Consider the following 23,278-nt stretch of genomic DNA (forward strand, 5'->3'; position numbering starts at 1 on the left):
ACGGTTGCTTTCTCCCTCTTTCCCCCCTATCCCTTCTACCTGGTTGTCGCAACCAGATGTTGGAGCCCAGGAGCCAGACGCCACCTTCGATGACGACTCCTACTACACCGGAGGTGCCTACTACTACGTGCTGCCCGCTGACGACGACCAGGAGTAGTTAGGAGGATCCCAGGCAGGAGGCCTGCGCCTCTTTCGATCTGTATCCCCGTTTGTGTTAGCCTTCTTAAGGCAAACTTGTTTAACTTATGTCTGTACTCAGATATTGTTGCTTTCGCTGACTCGTCTATGATCGAGCTCTTGTATTCGAGCCCTCGAGGCCCCTGGCTTGTAATATGATGCTTGTATGACTTATTTTATTTGTAGAGTTGTGTTGTGATATCTACCCGTGAGTCCTTGATCTTGATCGTACACATTTGCGTGCATGATTAGTGTACGATTAAATCGGGGGCGTCACAAGTTGGTATCAGAGCCGACTGCCTGTAGGAATCCCCCTTCCACACTCTTTGGTCGAAGTTGAGTCTAGACATTACAAAAACTTTTACTAACATGGCCGTGTGCCTTACGGGCCCAATCACCATTTGGGTGGTATTAGAATCTTTTACTCCTCGATCTTTACTCCGGGATTCTGAACTCTCTTCTATTCGGGTTAAACGATTTTTACTAAAATCTAACTTTAGGTTCTCGAAATTACTTTCTCCCGGAGAGCCCCTTCAGTCCAGATGATCGCCGGCTGCACCAGAAGATTTCGAAGATACTCTCCGATATTCTCTCGAGACCTTGTGCCATTGCTTTTGCAATTCCCTTCCACCGAAATATCCCTATGGATAAATACTTACACCTGTCGTGCTTACTTTTATTCCCAGTCGATCTTGTTATTACAAGATATCCCGAGAATATTTTGTGCCTACTGCCTTGCAGCTCTTTGCCACCTGATTATCCCTAAGAATAATTTCTCGCACTTTTCGAGTATCTGCTCATCCCCAGTTGTTCAGGTGTTTCACAAAAGTCTTTGAAATACTATTCAATCCTCCGAAAATCCTTAGCAACTAATGCTCTGCAAATACTTGTATGCTTATATTATGGATGCTCCCATATCACTAGCAATATTCACTAGTATCTTTTGTCACCGTCATTTTGATCCTATTGATTCAACATGTGTGCGAATGCACACAATCATATATCAACCCTTCTAAATTATCTTTCCGGCTCAGACATCCTTTTAAACCTGAGCTGGTTCCCGACCAGTCGGATTGCCATTGATTGTACCCCTAAGTCTATGCAACTTATCCATCCTTAAGTCAGAGCGGTTGCTTCTGATCCCTTGATCGGAAATCATAATCCTTTTGCATTTGAACTTTGAATTAGTCAGGTGTTTCTATAATCAGATCTCCTTGCATTCTTCTTCCTCTGGTTGAGTACCGATGCTCACATCATATCCCTTGTGGACCATCGGTTCCTTTGTTGGATTTTATCCGACAGTGTGCTTCATATTGAATAACCTTGTGAGCCTTTACATGGGTATATAATGCCTTTGGTAAATTGTATCATCTGCTTTTGAACAATGCTCTACTTTCGAGCTTGTATTATCTACTCCGAAGTTTGTGGTATATGTTCCTAAGATGCCCTGATGGGTTGGACCTACTCCTTCCCTAATCCGCGTGAACCCGAAATATTACACGGGTCATACTTATCTGGTATTGCACCAGGTAAAAACTTTCAACAACTAATGTCATTTTCGAAATACGAGAGGTGAATGAAAGGTTATGCGTTGAACAAGTGGGAGTCGACCTTGAACCCTGTGTTCATGCCCATGGACATGATGTATACCTTATCATGGAAGCTTCTCTTAAAATAATTATCCCCTTGTTATAAATTCATCTTGTATCCATGGACGTGGTTTCGACCATGTTCCTCCTTGATTCCGTTTCTCGTGCAAGTTTGAGCCCTTATCTTCTGCAGAGCAACACCCTAGTCCAACCTCTACCTTGATCTGTCGTCGAGTATTACCCCCTGGTATCTTGGGATAATCATGGAACTGCATAACTTCGTATGAGTTCTTCATCAAGTGCTACATTCTCACTGATTCCAATTTTCCACGGGCTGGAGTTATTAGACACTCAAAGACACCGATAACTGAATCGAGATCGCATCGCGATTAAACAACTCTTGGTAACCTTCATTACTTACGAATTTGAACTCGATCACGTAAGTCCTGGCCTGCTCGGCTATATCATTATCATGCTAAACTTTAACTGTGCTACCTGGTCCTTAATCCCGGAGCACAACTTTCGATGATGAGCTAAGCTTACGACGATCATGCTCGTCGTATCAGTTCACCTTGAACAACAAGCTTGATTTCAAGTTTGTGTCCTACCCATGGTTCCAATAACCTTCCGCTCCATCATTCCTTTGACCTGATGTCGTCGCTGATTGATTACATCTTCATGAAATCCCTCGACAAATGTGTCGTGATCATCATCGACCTTATGAGCTCTTCCAGGATATCAATTGAGTTCATGATGAGAAATATTATCCTTGCCCCCGATGATTTGTGTTAGTTTTGACCACTTTATTGCCTTCCGGTCAACACAAACATGTTCGTGTTTTGTGTTATACCTTGAGTTCCCTGCTATCCAGCATTTGTTCTTCTTTACCTTGGAGTAGTACCATCTTTTAATATCAAGGATGTTGTGAGGATTGCTCCACCTCTTAAGAATTCTTGGAATAGTGATACTTCTCATCATCACCATTCTTTCTTGGTCCTCGTGTTGATTCCAACCGGGGTACCAACAAGTGAACGGTGCTGTTTGGATTCTGCCTTTCTAGCAACCTTATTACTTTGAAGTTAATGGCCGGCCATTCATTCTTAGACTATTGATTATTGAATCACCATTCTGACATTGGTCGTGCAGCCCAACCATATTTCGGGCGCATCTTTCTACCAATGTTTAACTGTGTATGTTTTCCTCCAGCATACCTCATTATATCATTTGATCTGATAAATGTTATCTCCTTGTTCACATAGTTGTGGAAATCCATCCTTTTTGGAAATGTCAATGGATTGTCGCTGAGTCAATCAGCCACCTCCTCATCCTCTCCTTGGTCTAATGATGAACTATTGTTTTGGGACCCACTTCCATAGTTCATTTCCCGAGAATCTTACAATGTCGTCTCGTCGATTTGTGTTGCACCTTTTCATCTCGGACATCCTGCGTCTGAGGTATCATGGCACCAACCAGATCTGAATCTCAGTCAGATATGATGGTTGGGACTTATTTCCAAGAGTTATAACATTGGTCCTTATATATCGGTAAGGTGAGGTCATGCCTATCACCCCTGGCCGGAGGACCTATTGTTATAGTTCCCTTTTTAGCAAGCTTAGCGATTCTTCCCTAAGGAAATCATAAGACTTATGCTATAAGTTGTTCCTGGTGAATCCTTTGTGCATCCAAATTCCGACCCCTTACTTGATGACCACATCAATGCTATCTCGAAGCATGTCTATGGTACTCCATTTTTCAACAAGAACATTTTAAGCCCAGTGCTAAATGTTTCTTGCTCAATTATCCAATCACCGTTGTATGGGTAATGTCATGAAATTTCTCTCCCCTTTCCTAAAGGGTTTTTCTACTTAATATCCTGCCAGGGATATCATGCTCTATTTGTCCTTGGGAAGGATATACCCCTGAAATAAGTGTTCAAAAACATTTTCCTTTCCATTGATCTGTTTAATCTGATAATCATACTATCCTTCCCATTGTATTAATTAACATTTCTAGTAATCTGACTTATCTGAGCAGTGGCATTTCCCTGCTTAGCTAAGCACCTTGTTGTACCACTCTGTCAGTAAGACCCTGTTACTATTGTTGATGACATTCCGGTAGCCACCGATGGACGAGAATTTTGCCTATTGGTCTGCCTCGTTCAACGAGCAGGAAAATGGTTCTCTTCGTCCCTCGTCCTTGGTACCGATGTTGTTGCCGACATAAATGTTAGGCTATAACCCACATGGTGGGCCCATAACCCATAGTTCCACAGGATCGAAACCTGACTCTCATGTACAACCCTGTTTCCAAAGTTATTCCTCACGCTTGGCTTCGTATGTAATTCAAGAGCCACCTTTCGGGGAATCATCGATTCTGGTATTAAACATAATACCTATACCCGTTGCCTTGTTTCAGGCAACGACGATTGTCTATCCGTTTCAAACTTCTTATGGTACCTTCTTACTTTGCTCTCGATGTGTTTTATTTGTTCAACTCGAGAGATACCCTTATGATCATTCTTGGGATACCCCCAAATGAATTTCCCTTATAACATTCAATTGTTGTAAAGCTGCCCCTTACCTATTCGTAAGTACGATGGAGTTCCCGAAGAAAGGACGACAACTTCATCATGATGACCTGAAACAGCGAAATGAAGACATCAATGTAGTGGATCAACCTCTTCGAGAAAGACAACCAAGACCAAGAACACTCCCTAGAATTTCGTAACCCGAACCTTCCCCCCTTTACTTCCCTCTTAAATCTCGGGACGAGATTTCTTGTAGTGGAGGAGAATTGTGACGCCCGGATAATTAAGCTACAGTAATCCCACGTTAACGATGCCACATCACCTCGGTTATTGTTGCTAATCTCACATTAGTTCGGAACCGATTCAAATTCAAGATTTAAAATGAGGGAAACAATAAAAGATTTCCATAGTCAAAACTAAAATGTTGTAAAGGTATTAAATAAATCATGGATAATAGTGGTGGAGAAACCTAAATTTAATAAAATGTTTAAGTGTTCAAAATAATTAAAACATAGGTTTAAATATTAAAATAAATACCTTTTGAATTTTATAAATTATTAAAGTATTTTAATTTGGGTTGAGAATTAATGTGGCAGTAGTATATTTAAAAGTATTAACTTAGGTGCTAGTGATGATTTTCTTTTATATAAAACTAAAATAAAGAAAACTAAAAGTAAAACAGTAAAAAAACAAACAAAAGGAGAACAACCCCCCCTCCCCACATGGGCCAACCGGCCCAGCCGGCCAACCCAACTGGCCCAGGCCGGCCCACCTCTGGCCTACACATGCCCCCACCCCAGGAACCCTAACCGCACACCCCACTCCCCCCCACAATTCCTCCCCTCGCCTCTGCACCCGCCCCCGATCCAGATCGGGGCAGCGCCCCTGCGCTCGCCGCCGCTCGCCTTGCGCCCGCCTAATGCCGCCCGTCGTCGCCCGGAGCCCGCGCCGCCGCCTGGACCTCGTCGCCTCGACCCCCAACGCCACCGTCGCCTTCCTCCTCGCGGGCACCGTCGTCCCCGACTCCACCTCAACCACCGCTGCCACGTCCCTACGCCTCGCAGTGAGGCCCCGACCTCCACTCTTTCCCCTCCATCGTCGGCGCCGTCCGCGCGCACGCACGCGCGCTCACTGCCGAGCCCCGCCCGCTGCCTGCAGCCACTCCCTCCCCTGACCAGCGCTCGACGCGACCGGGTCGTGCCCTGGCCATGCTTGGCCCCTGCGCGGACGCGCTCGCCGCCTGCGCGTGTCTGCGCGCCCGCCTCTCTCCCGCGTCCCCCTGCTCCGCGCTCGCCTACGGCTCGCCCCTCCCCTTGCGCACCTTACGCCGCTCTCCCGCCGACGCCCGCAGCTCTAGGCGACCATTCTGGCCACCCCCGCCGTCGTGCTCCCCTCCATCGGACGCGGCGCGAAGAGGCCATTCCAGAGAGCCTGGCCGCGCCCGATTTGGTGCCCCTTTAGCGCGATTCCGGCCAACTCCGGCGAGGGGCCGCCTCTGTTGGGTCGTCGGAGTCGCTCCGGCACCGTCCGCCGACGTGGCTAGGCTGGCCCCACCCCTGGGTCGCTGCCTGTGGGCCTGGGGGGCCCAACTGACCACGTTGACCAAGTCAACTTCGCTGACGTGGCAGCTACTGCCACTGACATGCGGGCCCCATGCCATAAAACAAATGAAAACAAATAAATAAACTACTAATTAATTAAGTTAATTATCTAAAACCTAATTAGACACTGACTGCTGGGGCCACCCATTAATTAACCCATTTTAGTTAGTTTTAAAACTTTGTTAAGGCCCTTGACAATGACATGTGGGTCCCACTGGACCCACCTGTCTGGTTTGACTGGTCAACCGACCAGTTGACCTGCTGACATCACTCTGATGTCATGCCTACGTCATCACACACTGTTTTGGATAATGTTGGAATTAAATATATAATTAAAATCAGAAAATAATTTAAATCTTTAGAAAATCATATCTATTAATCCGTAACTTGGATGAAAATACTTTGTACATGAAAGTTGCTCAGAACGACGAGACGAATTTGAATACGCAGCCCGTTCATCCGCCACGCATCCCTAGCATAGCGAACACGCAACTTTCCCCCTCCGGTTCGTCTGTCCGAAAACGCAAAACACTAGGGATAATTTCCCGAATGTTTCCCCCCTTCACCGGTACCACCTCGTACCGCGTTAGGGCACACCTAGCATCACGCTTTTGTCATGTCATGCATCGTCATGCATTTGTTTGCATTATATTTATTGTTTCTTCCCCCTCTTCTCTCGCTAGACATCGAGACCGACGCCGCTGCTACCCAGTACGACTACGGTGTTGACGACCCCCCTCTCTTGCCAGAGCAACCAGGCAAGCCCCCCTTTTGATCACCAGATATCGCCTACTCTCCTCTATACTTCTTGCATTAGAGTAGTGTAGCATGTTACTGTTTTCGTTATTCCTATCCTGATGCATAGCCTGTCCTTGCTACTACTGTTGATACCTTTACCTGCAATCCTACTTGCTTAGTATAGGATGCTAGTATTTCCATCTGTGGCCCTACATCCTTGTCCGTCTGCTGTGCTATACTATCGGGGCCGTGATCACTCGGGAGGTGATCACGGGTATATACTATTTACTTTTATACATGTGGTGATTAAAGACGGGTCGGCTCGTAGGAGCACCCGCGAGTGGATCTTTGAGGCGGAGCGACAGGGCAGGTTGACCACCTAGGAGAGAGGTGGGCCTGGCCCTGGTCGGCGTTCGCAGACACTTAACACGTTTAACGAGATCTTGGTATTTGATCTGAGTCTGGCTACTGGCCTATACGCACTAACCATCTACGCGGGGACAGTTATGGGCACTCGACGTCGTGGTATCAGCCGAAGCCTTCGTGACGTCAGCAACGGAGCGGCGCGCGCTGGATTGGACTGGAACGCCTACTAGGCTAGGTCTGCTTCCGGCCGCCCACGCAACGTGCAGGTGTGCTAAGGGCGATGGGCCCAGACCCCTGGGCGCTTAGGTTTAGACCGGCGTGCTGACCTCTCTGTTGGTCTAGGTGGGGCTGCGACGTGTTGATCTTCCGAGGCCGGGCATGACCCAGGAAAGTGTGTCCGGCCAAATGGGATCGAGCGTGTTGGGGAATGTGGTGCACCCCTGCAGGGAAGTTAATCTATTCGAATAGCCGTGATCTTCGGTAACAGGACGACTTGGAGTTGTACCTTGACCTTATGACAACTAGAACCGGATACTTAATAAAACACACCCTTCCAAGTGCCAGATACAACCGGTGATCGCTCTCTCACAGGGCGACGAGGGGAGGATCATCGGTTAGGATTATGCTATGCGGATGCTACTTGGAGGACTTCAGTCTACTCTCTTCTACATGCTGCAAGACGGAGGCTGCCAGAAGCGTAGTCTTCGAAAGGACTAGCTATCCCCCCTTATCCGCTTTCTGCAGTTCAGTCCACATATGCCTTATTCCAGTTGATACCAATGCATACATATGTAGTGTAGCTCCTTGCTTGCGAGTACTTTGGATGAGTACTCACGGTTGCTTTCTCCCTCTTTTCCCCCTATCCCTTCTACCTGGTTGTCGCAACCAGATGTTGGAGCCCAGGAGCCAGACGCCACCTTCGATGACGACTCCTACTACACCGGAGGTGCCTACTACTACGTGCTGCCCGCTGACGACGACCAGGAGTAGTTAGGAGGATCCCAGGCAGGAGGCCTGCGCCTCTTTCGATCTGTATCCCCGTTTGTGTTAGCCTTCTTAAGGCAAACTTGTTTAACTTATGTCTGTACTCAGATATTGTTGCTTTCGCTGACTCGTCTATGATCGAGCTCTTGTATTCGAGCCCTCGAGGCCCCTGGCTTGTAATATGATGCTTGTATGACTTATTTTATTTGTAGAGTTGTGTTGTGATATCTACCCGTGAGTCCTTGATCTTGATCGTACACATTTGCGTGCATGATTAGTGTACGATTAAATCGGGGGCGTCACACGGCCGGCAAGGTCGGGGTCGCCGGATCTGGTCCTCCCGCGGCCGGATCTGGCCGGAGGCGAGGCGCGCGGCACCGTGGGGAGGCGGCGGCCGGCGAGGGCTAGCGACGGCGCGGCGGCCGGGGTCTTCGACGGCGAGGTGGCGGCGCAGGCGTCGGGCTTCCGGGGCGGCGGGGCGATGACCCAGGCGGCGGGGCGGAGGTAGACGAAGCCCCGGGCGGCGGCGGATCCCGCGGGGGGCGGCCACGGGCCTCCCGGGCCGGAGCGGCGGCGGCGGGGACGATGCCACGTGTCACGCTGCTAGTGGTCGCGGGCGGCGGCGGACGAAACGTCCGGCGCGGCGCGATGCAGATTTTTAGGGTTTCGGAAGGAAGGGGAAGGAGAAAATTCCGGGGGGGGGGTTCTTTAAATAGGCATAGAGGGAGCTAGGAGAGTCCAAATGGGGTGCGGTTTTCGGCCACGCGATCGTGATCGAACGCTCTAGATGATGGAGAGGGTTTTTGTGGGTTTTGGGCCAAATTGGAGGGGTGTTGGGCTGCAACACACACGAGGCCTTTTCGGTCCGTCGGTTAACCGTTGGAGCATCAAACGAAGTCCAAATGGTACGAAACTTGACAGGCGGTCTACCGGTAGAGAACCAAGGCCGCTTGGCAAGTCTCGGTCCAATCCGGAAATGTTTAATCCCCACACACGAAAAAAAAGTAGAAATGACCACCGGAGGAGAACGGAGCGCCGGAATGCAAAACAAACAACGGGGAAAATGCTCGAATGCATGAGATGAATATGTATACAAATGCAATGCACATGATGACATGATATGAGATGCATGACAACGATAACAACACACGAAGACAAAAAGCCGAACCCGAGAAAATAAAATAACTTAACGCCGGAAACGGCAAGAGTTGGAATACATATTGGGAAAGTCATACCCGGGGTGTTACAAGGTTGTAGAACCGCGTGTAGTCACCGCCGTCGTCGTCGTCGTCGTCGCCGCCCCTGCCTACACCTCCGCCGTCCTTGCTGCATCCCTCCCCCGGTTGGCGCGGCGGGTTGGACGGTCCGGGGGCGTCGTCGTCGTCGTCGCTGTCTAGGACCACGACGCCGTGCTCGTCCTCGCGCCCACGCTTGCGGGCGGCGATCTCCTTCCAGGGCCCGGCGCTACCGGACCATCTCATCGCGGAGGTAGTCGTCCCGCACCCACCGCAGGGCGTCCTCGTCGGAGAAGCTGCGCCGGGCTATCTCCTCGTACTCCGCGCGGAGGCCGGGCTCCGGCTTGGGCTCGACGAGGACGAAGCGGCCGGTGGGTGGGGAGGCGTTGGCGCCGATGCGGACGCCGGAGCTGCGGGTGCGCGCGCTGACTGGCGTGCCCTAGGGCTCCGGCTTGACGGGGCGAAGGCAGGGCGAGCCGCCGAACGAGGAGGAAGACCCCCCGGTCTCCATGCGCCTCGGGGTCCAGGAGCTTCCCCGGCGGCGTTAGAAGGAAGGGGGGGGGCGGGGTACTCGAGGCGCGGCGTGTTGCCGCCCTCGATGTACTCGAGGACGTCCTCCAACGTGCGCCCGGGCACGCCCCACCACCGACGCCGGCCGACGGCGTTGAGCCTGCCGGAGGGCTCGACGCCGTTGGTGGCCTCGAGCTGCTCGGCGTGTCGGCGGTGGAAGTAGGGCTCCCAGAGCGGGCTGTCGGGGACGTACCGTGGCCCCTCCCTCGCCGCACGCGGCAGGGACCAGCGGATGCGTGCGATCTCCGCACGCCGCGCCGCGCCGGTGGGTATCGGGGGCACCGGCACGCCGCCGGCGCTGATCCTCCACGCCCCGGGTACCCGCATGTCCGGCGGGACCGGGTACTCGGTCTCAAAAAGGAGGCGAGCCTCGCTCTCGTGAAGATGGCGGCGGCCGAATCTGTTCGCCGCCGCGCCGTCGCCTGGGAAGCGCTCGGCCATGGGTGCTGCAGACGGCGAGAGAGAGGAGAAGGAGGAACGACGACGGTGAGAGAGAGGCGAGGGAGGAACGACGACGGCGAGAGAGTACGAGTCGCCGAGTGCTCTGGGGCGCGTCTTATATAGGCCGAGGCGGCGCCCGTGCGCGAGCCGCCGTGAGTACGCGTGGCGGGCGAGGGAGGGCGAGGGACGCGCGTCATCTGGTCTTCACTGCGCCGCCCGTGAGGCATCAATGGCGCAGGCTGACCGGCGCGGCAGCTTTGGCATTGATTCGCCGTGGGAAACGAGGCGATGAGGACGACGAAGGGCCAAGAAGAGGGTAGAGTCGCTGACGCGGCGGGCCCGCGGCTGTTTCGCGCCAAAACAGTTCGCCCCGGCGCCCCCGGGCGCCCCCCTGCGCGCCGGGTTCGGCCTGGGTCCGCCGGTGCTGTTTTCGGCCCAAGCCGACGAAAATCGGGCTCATGGGGCGTGACTAGGCCAATTTTTCGGCGCCGGTGCAAAAAAACGCCTGGGAAGGTCTTCCTGAGGGCGCAGCTGGAGATACCCTTAATTAAATATATACCGTATTTATTATAAGACTAACTATTTATATATAACCCTTCTAATAATAATAACGAACACTAACATTGCACAGTTTCTTTCGTACGACGGTTTTCCGCTTAGGATCACCCTAGGAAAGAAAGCAGAGGAATCTTTGTGTTTTGTCTGACTGACAAGAATAAACCTGATAAATACCCGAGTGGAAATGCAAAAATGATGAAACAAGTGAAAACCGTTACAACCGGAAAGGCCTTATGATCATATGAGTGTAATGTGTGTAAAAAAGGACGCGAAAATAGATCGTTTATGTCTTTCTTTTCCCACTTGCAAGGCAACTAGGGTAAAGATTTCCTCCTCAATCTTTGTCGACGAGCCCATGGACTAGCCTCCCCTCTGCGTGCCGCTCCTGTGGCCGGTGGCGGGTGGCGGGAGGGGAATCCTGGTGCCGCGGCTTTGACTAGTAGATAAATTAAGGTTCTGGTCCTCGTAGCGGCGCCGTACGGACGGATGACGATGTTTCTCCTTCGAGTCATTCTTTCAGACTCTGATCCTTCTCAGTTTCGTTGCCGGGGTGGAATAGACAGAGCGCTGGCCTAGATTCCTCTCAACTTCTCGGAGCGGCGAGGTTCGTGGTCTCTCATCGTGTCATGTTCTACGGATCGGTTTAAGGGTTTGACAGTGATAACTGCGGCTCCAGAGAATTGGTTCTTAGGGACACGTTACACACGTACACGAAGACTTTTTGGTTGTCATCAATATGGCCGGGCTGGCTCTGGTATGGAAAGACGACGATGACGCGTCGACGACTCATTCTAGTAGCGACATTTGTCGTTCGGTGGTGTAGACCTCGACGTAATTTTTATTATGTTTGAGATGTTTTGGACTTCTGATAAACCTTTATAATAGATACAAGTCCCTTTTTGAAAAATGAAAAAAAAAGACACTCACATCTTCAGAAGTAAATAAGTTGAATACATAAATCTTTAGAACAAGAGAAAGTAATGAATAATGAGGTTTTAACATGCTTCCTCTTACTTTTCCTTTTCACATAGAGGTAAGAGTATAAAATAGATTTTAATCATTGATTGCATTAAGTAGTCGGTTTGATTAACTCTTACCTTCTTATCCTTTATGCGAAAAGAGAGGGTAAGTTTCATTAGGGCATCCTTAACACGAACTTTCAAACCGCTCACAACCGTCTGGACCAAGCGTCTTTTTCCATCCAAAGTGATACCCATTAGTCCACGTAATGGTCTAGAAGTCCGTTTTTTCTTAAATCGAACGCAAACTAGGAGGCTTTAAGGGCATCCGAACCATTGCCATAAACACGTTTATTTTAGACTGATCGTAATGAAAAGTATCATATACTACTATCATGCATAGTGTATGATACTACATCTGTAGTGTATAGTATCATAGAGTAGTATAATAGACAGTCTCATTTATTACCATACATGACACATGGTAATATAGATTTATTACGATACGGTATCATAATGTGATACTCAACCATCTCTTTCATCATTTAATTTTACGCAACCTCGTTAAAATTGTCTAGTTGGTTTACATGATACTACTAGATATAATACTCTTCATAGGGGTCAGCATTGGAAATACACTTGGCCGGAACTTTACGTGGATCGTACCCAAAGCATGTAGCAGGACCACACATACGGACACATACGGCAATGACCCTTCACAGTAGCAAACGCATCAACAGGCATTTCGCTGGGCGATATGCATCCCTGGAATACAAACCGTCTGTTTCGTATTTAGCGCTCAGGCCAACGAAACATGACCTGCAGGGTACGGAGTTTTGACGCTCCCCCAACAACCCCCGCCGCTTCCCGCGCCAGCCAGCCATATGCCTCTTCCCAGTCTAATTCCAACCATTGCCGAGCAATCATGTGGCATCACCGTCGCGTCGAATACCACCGGCGCGGTGAGAATGCGCCGAAAATCATCGGCCTGGCTAGTTGGCTTTGGCGGCGAGACCTCGAGGCGTGGTTCACCCGATCACACCGCCGCCCTGCCCTGCCGCGCGACACCTACTTGCCCTGTGACTTCGATGCCTTCGCGCGCTCGCGCGGGACCAACAACAACCGCGACCGCCGGCCGATTGATTGTCCAGGCAGGCCGTCGCCGGCGCGGCGGCGCCACAGCCACCCACTCAGCTGACCTGCGAGGCAAAGTCGTGTCGCATCTCACACCCGCACGCATGTGCCGGATGCACGTTCAGTCCTTCACATCGCTGCGCCAAAGTCGTTAACCAGTGCATATCAGCATATATGAGTCCAAAATTAACACTCAGCCGCTGAAACTGGAGGAGCATACCACGTACGCACCTACTGTCCATGAACTTGACCGTGGACAACAGCAACGCGATAGACAGCAAACATAGCTGCAGGTGCATACACACCACGGCTTTGCCGGCTGGTCGATCGATCGCGCGAATGGGCCCTGACAATCAGACTAGAAAGGACAAGAAGTGGACAATGTACGGCGCTCTCCTCTCCGGCTCCGGGGAGACGTCTCTGCAAGTGCAACCGGCGACAACGACGAGATCGATACAAAACGGAGCCAAAACCAATGCTTGGCGTTTAGCCTTTTACGTTGGATGGATGCCGTTGCAGATTCCCTGCTGATCGAGCACGAACCATATGCAGATAAGCCCAACGACCGCAGCAGAGAGAACATCATGCATGCACGCATGCATGCGTTAGTATGAGATATCGGCCATGTTCTGGTTCTGCTTTGCTAGCTCCGGCCGGAAAGGAGGACGGAAGGTGCGTCGTGACGATCGAGCACATGTCACGTAGGACGCTGAGTCAGGATCCTGGGAAGGTACACAGAGAGGAAAAGGAACACACGTGGTCTACGTTTGCACCTGGTGTATGTGGATTGGTAGGTCATGAGTCTCGTGGCACACTTGGTGGCAAGAGAGAGACTCGTTCTTCGTCGCTGCCTAGATCGGTCCAGGGTTAGCGTACAGTGTCAACATGGTTTGCTAGTCTAACGAGCTACAGTACGACTGGTTAGCAGCACACAGTACCGTGAGCTCATTTCGCAGTGCCATGCATGATTTTTTTTCTTGGTCGCCGTAGCATCTTTTACAAGAAAAATATTCATACAGCTGCAAAATTTTCCAGGTAATTAATCTGTAACTGTTCATTTTGCAGATCCTCAACACTGTAGAAAATTGACCCACTGGGCGCGTAGAACATCTAACAGTGTGGGAAAACGACCACGTCACGTATTTCACGACGGAAGCTCGGCCGATTCAAACGTGCACACAAGGAGGACAGGACATGAGCATGTGCTTTGGCCTCGTTCGCCTTGAGCGGAAGGGCAAACCCGAGCTACAGTCCCACAGACGACAACGGCCGTCTGCATGCAGATGCGCAACGCGACACGACGTACGGTTGCCGTGGATCGCCGGACTCCTCCCGGCACCCGATCCCGCGAAACGGATTTGCAGAGCATTAATACGATGCATGGGCGCGCTTGACCTCGCCGCCGCCGCCGCCGGCGGACATTCCTCGGTCCGTGACGGGCGCAAAAAGGAGGACCGCTCTGTGCCGTGAAGGATGCACCATCTGGATCCGGGCCGTCCGCCGTGGCGAATCCGGCGGTACGGCACCCGCGCTGTTGTCGCTGCAGTGCCATGGCTTCGAGAACGGAGAGACCAGGCCACGTACGAACCCACTTACTACAAATACAAATGGAGGTTAATGGCTGCAGGTGCAAGATCAACGTCAAGGGGTTTAAAAATGGAGGAACGGCACATGCAAAGTTGGCCACGAGATGACACGGCGGGCGGCCGGTTTCGGCGAGCTCTTCGACTGGCCGAGCTCGTTGCGTTTGCTAGCACGGTAAATATAACGTGATCTGATGCTGAGAGAGAAGAAGCTGTGCCACAAACGCTGCTCGCGGTAATTGAAGGCTCTGGCTTATTTCCTCCCACCAAATTAGGTACCAAGTCAGTTTTGCACAAGTACGGAGTATATCTAGTTTAAATTTTACGCCTGCAGCATGCTTCCTCGGTTCTGCACAGCCGAAGCGAACCTACCCTTTGCCACCCTAAAATAACCTAAGTGTTCAGACAAGTACGCTTAAAAAGTTACTAGTAGTAAGATCACGATTAGTTCTGCGTTTTGCTTCTGAATCTGGAAATGCGAGCTTAATTAATTGGACGGTCAAAAACGTGTTTTCATCCTTACTCATACTCTAGTTAGTTAGACATGCATGCAGTAGAACCGACTTTAACCTCCTGCCTTCCACTTTCAGTGTAGTGGGGGGCTAGCTAAGCTTTGTAGAAAATAATACTGTATTCCCGCAAAAAATAAAATAATACAGTATAATTCCAGTCTACGTCAAGCTCAATACTCGCGTGAACCTTTGACTCCCAAACCTGTCTGCCCCTTTTTCGCTCGCCCGTTTTAAACTCGCACACCCCACACGCACAATCACCGCAAAGAACCACGCGAACCGAACCCACGCACCATCAGCGAAGAGGAGAGGGGGCGGCCAAAGACAAGAGAAAACGCAGCCGCCGCCGGGAGGAGAGCGCAGCGTGGGAGCAAGGAGCGGCAGCCGGCAGGCAATGGGCAACAGCATCGGCGGCCGGCGCAAGGGCGCCAAGGTGATGCAGCTGGACGGCACCGCCTTCAGGGTGAAGCCGCCGGCGTACGCGGGCGCCGTGCTGCGCGACCACCCGGGCTTCCAGCTGCTCGAGTCGGAGCAGGTCAAGCTGCTCGGCGTCCGCGCGCGCCCGCTCGAGCAGGACGCGCTGCTCCGCCCGGGCCGGCTCTACTTCCTCGTCGCGCTGCCCCGCCCCACCGTGCCCCCGCGCCGCGCCTGGTCCGGCGCGCTCCACGTCGGCGCGCGCGAGAGGCTCGAGTCGCTCATGCTCACGCGCCGCTCCACCTCCGACCTCACCTTCCCGACCTCGGGCACCGCGCCGGCCTCCCCGATGTCCACCGCCTCCGAGGGCGGGCCGGTCCAGCTCAGGATGCGCCTGCCCAAGGCGCAGGTCGCCAAGCTTATGGGCGAGAGCCGGGACGCCGCCGAGGCGGCCGCTAAGATCATGCAGCTCTGCGCCGCCAACGGCGCTGTGACGCCGGAGCGGAGCCCGCGGTTCCTGCCGACGGCGGACTGGGGCACTGGTGGGTTCGCGCAGACGCCAGAGCGGAGCCCGCGGTTCGTGCCGACGCCGGACTGGGGCGCCGGCAGGTTCGCGCAAACCCCAGAGCGGAGTCCCAGGTTCGCCGTCACGCCCGAGTGGGGTGCCAGGTTCATGATGCCGACGACGCCGGAGAGGGGCGTAGAGACGGCGAAGACGCCGGATAGGTGGCCCGCTTTACCCCGCACGCCGGAGTATGCATCAGCGGACGTCAAGGCCAGCCGGAAGGAGGTAATGCACTGCTTCTTTCAAAGTTTTTTATTCAAAGTTATTATGGTCTGAATCAAATCACTGTATAGATTAGTCCTTTTGTATTGCTTTTCGCTCATCTGCACTTCAAAAAAAGTTTCGTGTGAAAGGAAAACAAAATGTTTTTTTAACACAGTACAGACGCAAGCGTTCATAGAAACGCGCTAACACTCATCCTCTATGAACACACACCCTATCCCTATGAGCACCTCCGAGAGACTAAGCCGATATATCATCTTGAGATTTTACAAAGTCATCGTTGACGCCTCGTAGCCAACGAGAACATCTCTTCCCACTAAACGCGCATCGCCGGAAATCTTAAAATAAATTCAGGATAAATGTTAGTATCTCATTGCCCGGTCAAACAAATAATGTGGAAACTTTCACCCCAAAAAATGTATTACAACATTGTTTCTTTGACCAACACAAATTATAAAATAATAAATTAAGAATGTATATAGTTTATGTAAAGCGGATAAATGGTCCTCACCGTTTATTATCCAATAAAGTTTCCTATGAAAATTAGCTTCGACTAATTCACACTGTCTCTGTTTCAAAATATAAGACGTTTTTGTATGCTAAACATAGCATGCAAATATTTCTCTCTTTCACGCGGTTTGTCTAGGAATATGTAAACAAGCCAGAGGAGCATCTCTAGCAGCATGCCTATATCTTTGTTATGGACTGTGAAAAGTCAAAGCATCAAATACTGATACGCCATGGGATCCCTGCGTATGCAATGGGGAACGATTGGGAGCTGTTAATGGTGTGACCAGTATTCTCGGCCGATGCAGATGTGTCTTAAGTATTGAATAGCGTGTTTTGAGGTTTTTCAGGACACGTTACTACGGTAGTTATTTGTTGGCGATCAATTCTAGGATAGGACTGGTTGAGTGATGATGCAAAATACAGTTGCTTGTCATACTCCTACTTGAATATCTGGAGACACGAGACAATTCTTAGTTTCTGGCTGCGGATGAAACATAGCTGTAGCAGTCATAGATCTACCTTGGAAAATAGTTCGCGTGCTGAAGTTTCAGAACGAGCTCTCTGAACCTTCGACGTTGTCAACAGATATTTTAGCACAGCAAGTCAGCAATAGCCCTGTTCAATCTTCAACCTAAAACTGTCGCGTTTCGTAGTATGGATAGTCTTTAGTCTGCGGATTCAGCATAGCAGCCATTCTGACGTTCCTTCCACATTTCTAATAGCTACTAGAACTGATCTACAGTCTGATCTGTGGAAAGTCTATGTCTGCGTACCCGAGATGATCTTAAATGGCCATTTCAAAACATTAGAAGTACCTGAAGGCAAATTTTAGCATGATCCTTCTTACCTTCTCTTTTTACATGTGAGATAAGAAGGTAAGAGTTAATCAGACCATTAATTAATGAGATCAATGGCTCAGATCTATTTTATACTCTTACCTCTCATGTGAAAAGCGGGGGTAAAAGGGACCATGTTAAAACTGCTCGTACCTGAATTATTATTCCACGGTAGCAGAAGAAACAGGCCGAGAGTCGCATCTCTGACCAGGTGTCCAGAGCGAGAGAGAAATTTTCAGGGATCATAACGAGACAAGTTGCTCGATCCGGTTTATACCCATTAGTGTACCTTTGGGCTGATTCTTTCCGGTCACCGTCACTAATGTACTGTCAACTTACTGGTTAAATTAATTTAGTGTTGAGCACCTAAAGTCAAACCAGCAAATCCTAACCGTTAAAGTAGTTTAGGCAGCAGCAGGCGACGGTTAGATGGTGGCATGATACTATCTCATTGAAGCTGTTTCCAGGGGAACTATCTCTTTGAAGTTCTTTGTTTTTGCGGGTAACTATCTCTTTGAAGTTAATCTCGTCACCATGACACCATTTAGCAATCGCTTTCTACCTGCGCCAGTTTTTCTCTCTCGGAGATAAGGGATATTACATCGGCAGAACCTTTCATTAGGACTTTTCTGTCATTTCTTTTCACAAGTAAATCATTGTTGGCCTCGGCATGTACTTTTTCATGTACCTGATGTTCTGATCTAGCAAATCTCGGCCTATCGTTGTCGTCCCCTGATGCGTGAACAGATCAGCAATTGGTTGACACCAATTACCCGTCGCTTTTGCTGACATCTTCTCCTGTGATTTTTGTTTCTGTGGTGTTTCAGAAGCGAACGCGGTTCCTGGCCTTGCCGGATGAGATCATAGCATGATGGCTTCTCGTCCACCTGAAGTGATAGATCCATCGACCACAGATTGCCGGAGCTGGGGACGAGAGGCCGCCGACGGTTTCCTGCCTCGCGCCTCGCCCGCTTCTTCTCTTCTCCTTCTTCTTCTTCATACGGCATGGAGCGTCGTTTTCCTCTCTTGTTTACCTTTTTAGCCTCGGCCTGCGATAACATTGCTGCGAGCTGTGGTGCTCTCAGTAGTTAGCTTAGGGGAGATGTATATGGACCTCTACGTATAAACTTACACACATATGATCCTGTGCGTGACGTTGGAGATCGGACCCGCCCTGCGTTGTCGACGGCGTCGGGTCGTCTCCCAACCTTGTTGCATTCGGCTTTCGCACGTCGCGTGCCGTCCGGTCATCTTTTTTTTTTTTTTTTTTGTAAATACATACTTGGTTCAAGACGAATAATAATGGATGTAATTTAAGTGATTGTTTGATTCGATGTGGACACAAGGAAGACGCGCCCGGTTAGGGTCCTTCTTTTGCTAATCATGAGCTTTATTGATTACTTAGAAGCAATATACATTCGTGGATGATACAATCGCGGAGGAAAAAACCGAAACAAAGGGTCCTTTTCGACGCATTTTTAGTGAGAGACGAACGGAATGAGAGATGAATATTTTCCACGGTTCAAGAAAACGCATATTTTTGATATTTCAGCCACAACATCATGCATCTTTTTAAAAAAAAATTCAATCGCACCTTTATTTAAGCACCCCACACGGGGATTTCGTCCGAAATAGTCTGTACAATAAAATCTGGGGACACATGCAGCCACACCTTGCTTAACTTAGTTGAAACTGCTTCCCTAGCTAACAAGTGGGCAGCTTTATTAGCATCACGCCTAACCCACGAAATCTTCCGGCTCTCCCTCGAGGCCAGCAGACGCTTGACCTCCTCCACCACAGGCCCTAGCGGTGAGAAGTCCCTTTGCGTGCCTTGTAGTTTACATAGGATCTCCTTGCAGTCTATCTCGATATGTAGGTTGGCAATGTTCCGCTCCTCAGCCACCTGTGCGGCCCTTCTGCACGCCAGGAGTTCAGTCCTTGCGGGGTCACTTCTTAGTGGAAGGACATGGCAAAGGCCTCCCAAGAAAGCACCATCATGGTTCCGAAATACCAGCCCGGCTCCACCGCTGTCCCCCCTTTCGATGTGGCTCCGTCGACGTTTACCTTCACCCACCCCTCCTCCGGGGGCCTCCATTTCTCCTTCACCGCCAGTGTGTTTTGCTTGCTTTTTCGGCCATGTATCGATTGCCACTCGCCCATAAGATGGAAGACTCTTTTTGCTATCATATCTGCCTCCTCAATCCGCTGCCCATCGCGTGCATTATTCCTCGCGAGCCAGAGCGCACATGCACCCTGAACCATGACCGCTTGTAACACCCCGGATATGACTTTCCCAATATGTAATCCAACTCTTGCCGTTTCCGACCTTAAGTTATTTTATTTTCTCGGGTTCGGGTTTTTGTCTCTGTGTGTTGTTATCGTTGTCATGCATCTTATATCATGTCATCATATGCATTGCATTTGCATACGTGTTCATCTCATGCATTCGAGCATTTTCCCCGTTGTCCGTTTTGCATTCCGGCGCTTCGTTCTCCTCCGGTGGTCATTTCTACCTTTCTTTCATGTGTGGGGATTGAACATTTCCGGATTAGACCGAGACTTGCCAAGCGGCCTTGGTTTACTACCGGTAGACCGCCTGTCAAGTTTCGTACCATTTGGATTCTGTTTGATGCTCCAACGGTTAACCGAGGGACCGAAAAGGCCTCGTGTGTGCTGCAGCCCAACACCCCTCCAATTTGGCCCAAAACCCACCAAAACCCTCTCCATCATCTAGAGTGTTCGATCACGATCGCGTGGCCGAAAACCGCACCTCATTTGGACTCTCTAACTCCCTCTATGTCTATATAAAGACCCCCCTTTCCAAATCCCGGGTCTCCTCCCCCGAAACCCTAAAAATTTTAGATCCGCCGCCGCCGGACACGTCCGGACGGCGCCGGATACGTCCGATCCGCCCGCCGCTGCCACGTGGCGCCGCGCCACTCGCCCGCCGGCAGCCCCACATCACCGGCCCGGGAGGCCCAGGAGGGGCCCCCGAGGCCCGTTGCCTCGCCCGTCGCCCGGCTCCCTCACCCGCGCCCGAGAGCCGCCCGCCTCTCCTTCGCCGGCCACCGCCGCCATCGTCGTCTGCCGCTCAGCGCGCCGGAGCCCGCCGCCGCTCCGCCCGCGCCTCCGCCGTTCGCCGCCGCGGGAGCCGCGCCCCGGCGACCGGATCCGGCCGCCCCCGTCCTTCTCCTCAAGATCCCGGCGAGACCCACCGTTCTCCGGCGAACCTCGGCAAGTCCGGCCACCTCGGCTTCTTCTCCGGCGAACAACTCCGGCGACCTCAGGAAGCGTGCAGATCTGAGATCCGAAATCTCGGTTGACTTTCTCTTGAAACCCTAGTTCATATACCCATGTTCGTCTCAGAGAGTACATCATTTCATTCCAGTGCATCATTTTCATTTGAGTTCATCTTGATGCCCGAAATGCTGTTGGAAGAGTGCTACTTGAGATAATTGTCAGATCTGCTGCTCCATTTAGATATTTGTTATTTTTGCCATGATTATTGTGTGCATGATATGCCCATGAGCTCTACATATGTTTTGTTAAGGGTTTTACCATATTTCAACCCATGTATTTTTGTGATGTGTGTGGTGACTAGCACAAGCTTGCAAAGTGAGGCACTTGGTAATGCTGATTTCAGGGATTTGGCATTTCCACCAAGTCCTTGAGCTGTTTATCTCATATGGCCATATGTTCATATTGTTTCCTAGTGATCCGTGCCTCTTTTGAGGATGATCAGTAAGGATGTTTTGTTAATCTTGTAGTGCTCTATCCATCCATGTCTTTGTTTGCAATTATGGAGCACCCTAGCTTGAGTCAATCGACATCTACTTTTGTTATTTCGTGAATCTGGGCAGATTGTCTACTTGTTAGCAATTTTGCCGAGGATGTTGTAGTTGATCCGTGCATGCTATGTTATTGTTCTTGCCATGTCTAGCTTGCATTTTGTGTATTCTTGATGGACGTATGCTTAGTTTGTCATGAATTGCTCTGTGGTGAGTGCATCGAGCTCGTAAACATGCCTACTTGATATCTGTTTTCAGCATGCTTCAGTTTTCACCAAGTCTGTGATCTGATTATGTTTTTGCCATGTTCACATGCTTGCAAATGTATTTTCTGATCCCTTTTGGCTCAAGGTCACTAAGGGACTTTTGTTAAGCTCTTTGAGTAGCTCCATGCCATGCTTTACTTTGCCATGTTCAGGTCCTGTAGCATATAGTTTTCATGCTCCGAAGAGTGCTACCTGATCTGAAATTCCAGACAAGTGTTTATTTCACTAAGTCTGAAATCTGTTTGCCATATGCATTTTTGCCATGCTTGTTTGAACCTGTTAATGGATGAATTGGCCGTAGCTCAGTGCTAGACTTTTGTTAAGCATCATGAATGCATCCCTGCCATGTATTTTGTTGTCATGTTTTGGGTGCTGTAGCATGTTCATCTTGTTACGTTTAGATGACTACTTGCTGTAAATCGCAGAACATAGTCATATTTGAATTGCTTGCCATTTCCAAACCGTAACTCCGATTCTGGCGTTCTTTATATCGTTTTCAAGCGATTTCATCTCATCTTTCCAGTGGCACACTTGGAATTCCAAGTTGAGGATAGGTTCATGCATCCCTTGTCAAATCTTGCATATGCATCCCGCATCGCATACCATCTTTGCATCATATTGTTTGACCTTTGCACGTGGTTGATTGTGTTCCGTTCGCTTGTTTGTCTTGTTTGGGTAGAGCCGAGAGACGAGTTCGCTAACGAGGAGCCCGTTGAGTTTACTTTCGAGGATCCAGTCAACTCTGACAACTTTGCAGTCAAGATGATCATACCCTCGAAATCTCTATTATCTTTGCTGTGCTAGATGCTCGCTCTCTTGCTATGCCAATGCTACGATGCCTACCACTTGCTTTCAAGCCTCCCAAATTGCCATGTCAAACCTCTAACCCACCATGTCCTAGCAAACCGTTGATTGGCTATATTACCGCTTTGCTCAGCCCCTCTTATAGCGTTGCTAGTTGCAGGTGAAGATTGCAACCTAAATGGTTTCAATTTCAACCAATCTGTGACTGTTCCTTGTTGGAACATTTATTTAATTGTTGCGATACCATTATATTGCCATGTTATCTTAGTGCATCTATATACTTGGTAAAGGGTGGAAGGCTCGGCCTCTCGCCTAGTGTTTTGTTCCACTTTTGCCGCCCTAGTTTTCGTCATATCGGTGTTATGTTCCCGGATTTTGCGTTCCTTACACGGTTGGGTTATAATGGGAACCCCTTGATAGTTCGCTTGATTAAAACTTTTCCAGCAATGCCCAACCTTGGTTTTACCATTTGCCACCTAGCCTCTTTTTCCCTTGGGTTTCCGGAGCCCGAGGGTCATCTTATTTAAACCCCCCCCCCGGTCCAGTGCTCCTCTGAGTGTTGGTCCAACCTCGTCAGCCTGCAGCGCCACCCGGGGCAACTCGGGGCTTGGTTTTAGTTGTACAGTTTGGACATCTGAAGTGTGCCCTGAGAACGAGATATGTGCAGCTCCTATCGGGATTTGTCGGCACATTCGGGCGGTGTTGCTGGATTAGTTTTAACCTGTCGAAGTGTCTTGAAGAACCGAGGTACCGAGTCTGATCGGAACGTCTCGGGAGGAGGTCTATTCCTTCGTTGACCATGAGAGCTGTCATGGGCTAAGTTGGGACTCCCCTTGCAGGGATTTGAACTTTCGAAAGCCGTGCCCGCGGTTATGGGCAGATGGGAATTTATTAATGTC

General features: G+C 50.2%; 1 protein-coding gene across 1 annotated transcript; it reads left to right on the forward strand.

The window, feature by feature from the left end:
- Window positions 1-15,211: 15,211 nt before the first annotated feature.
- Window positions 15,212-18,850, forward strand: LOC125523402 (uncharacterized protein At1g66480-like). The gene is made up of 2 exons (XM_048688435.1): window positions 15,212-16,178; window positions 18,349-18,850. Exons 1-2 carry the CDS (start codon window positions 15,369-15,371, stop codon window positions 18,391-18,393), a joined length of 855 nt encoding a protein of 284 aa, XP_048544392.1. The 5' UTR covers window positions 15,212-15,368; the 3' UTR covers window positions 18,394-18,850.
- Window positions 18,851-23,278: the final 4,428 nt, after the last annotated feature.

The sequence above is a fragment of the Triticum urartu genome, chromosome 7 (assembly GCF_003073215.2).
Source record: "Triticum urartu cultivar G1812 chromosome 7, Tu2.1, whole genome shotgun sequence".
Taxonomy (NCBI): Eukaryota; Viridiplantae; Streptophyta; class Magnoliopsida; order Poales; family Poaceae; genus Triticum; species Triticum urartu.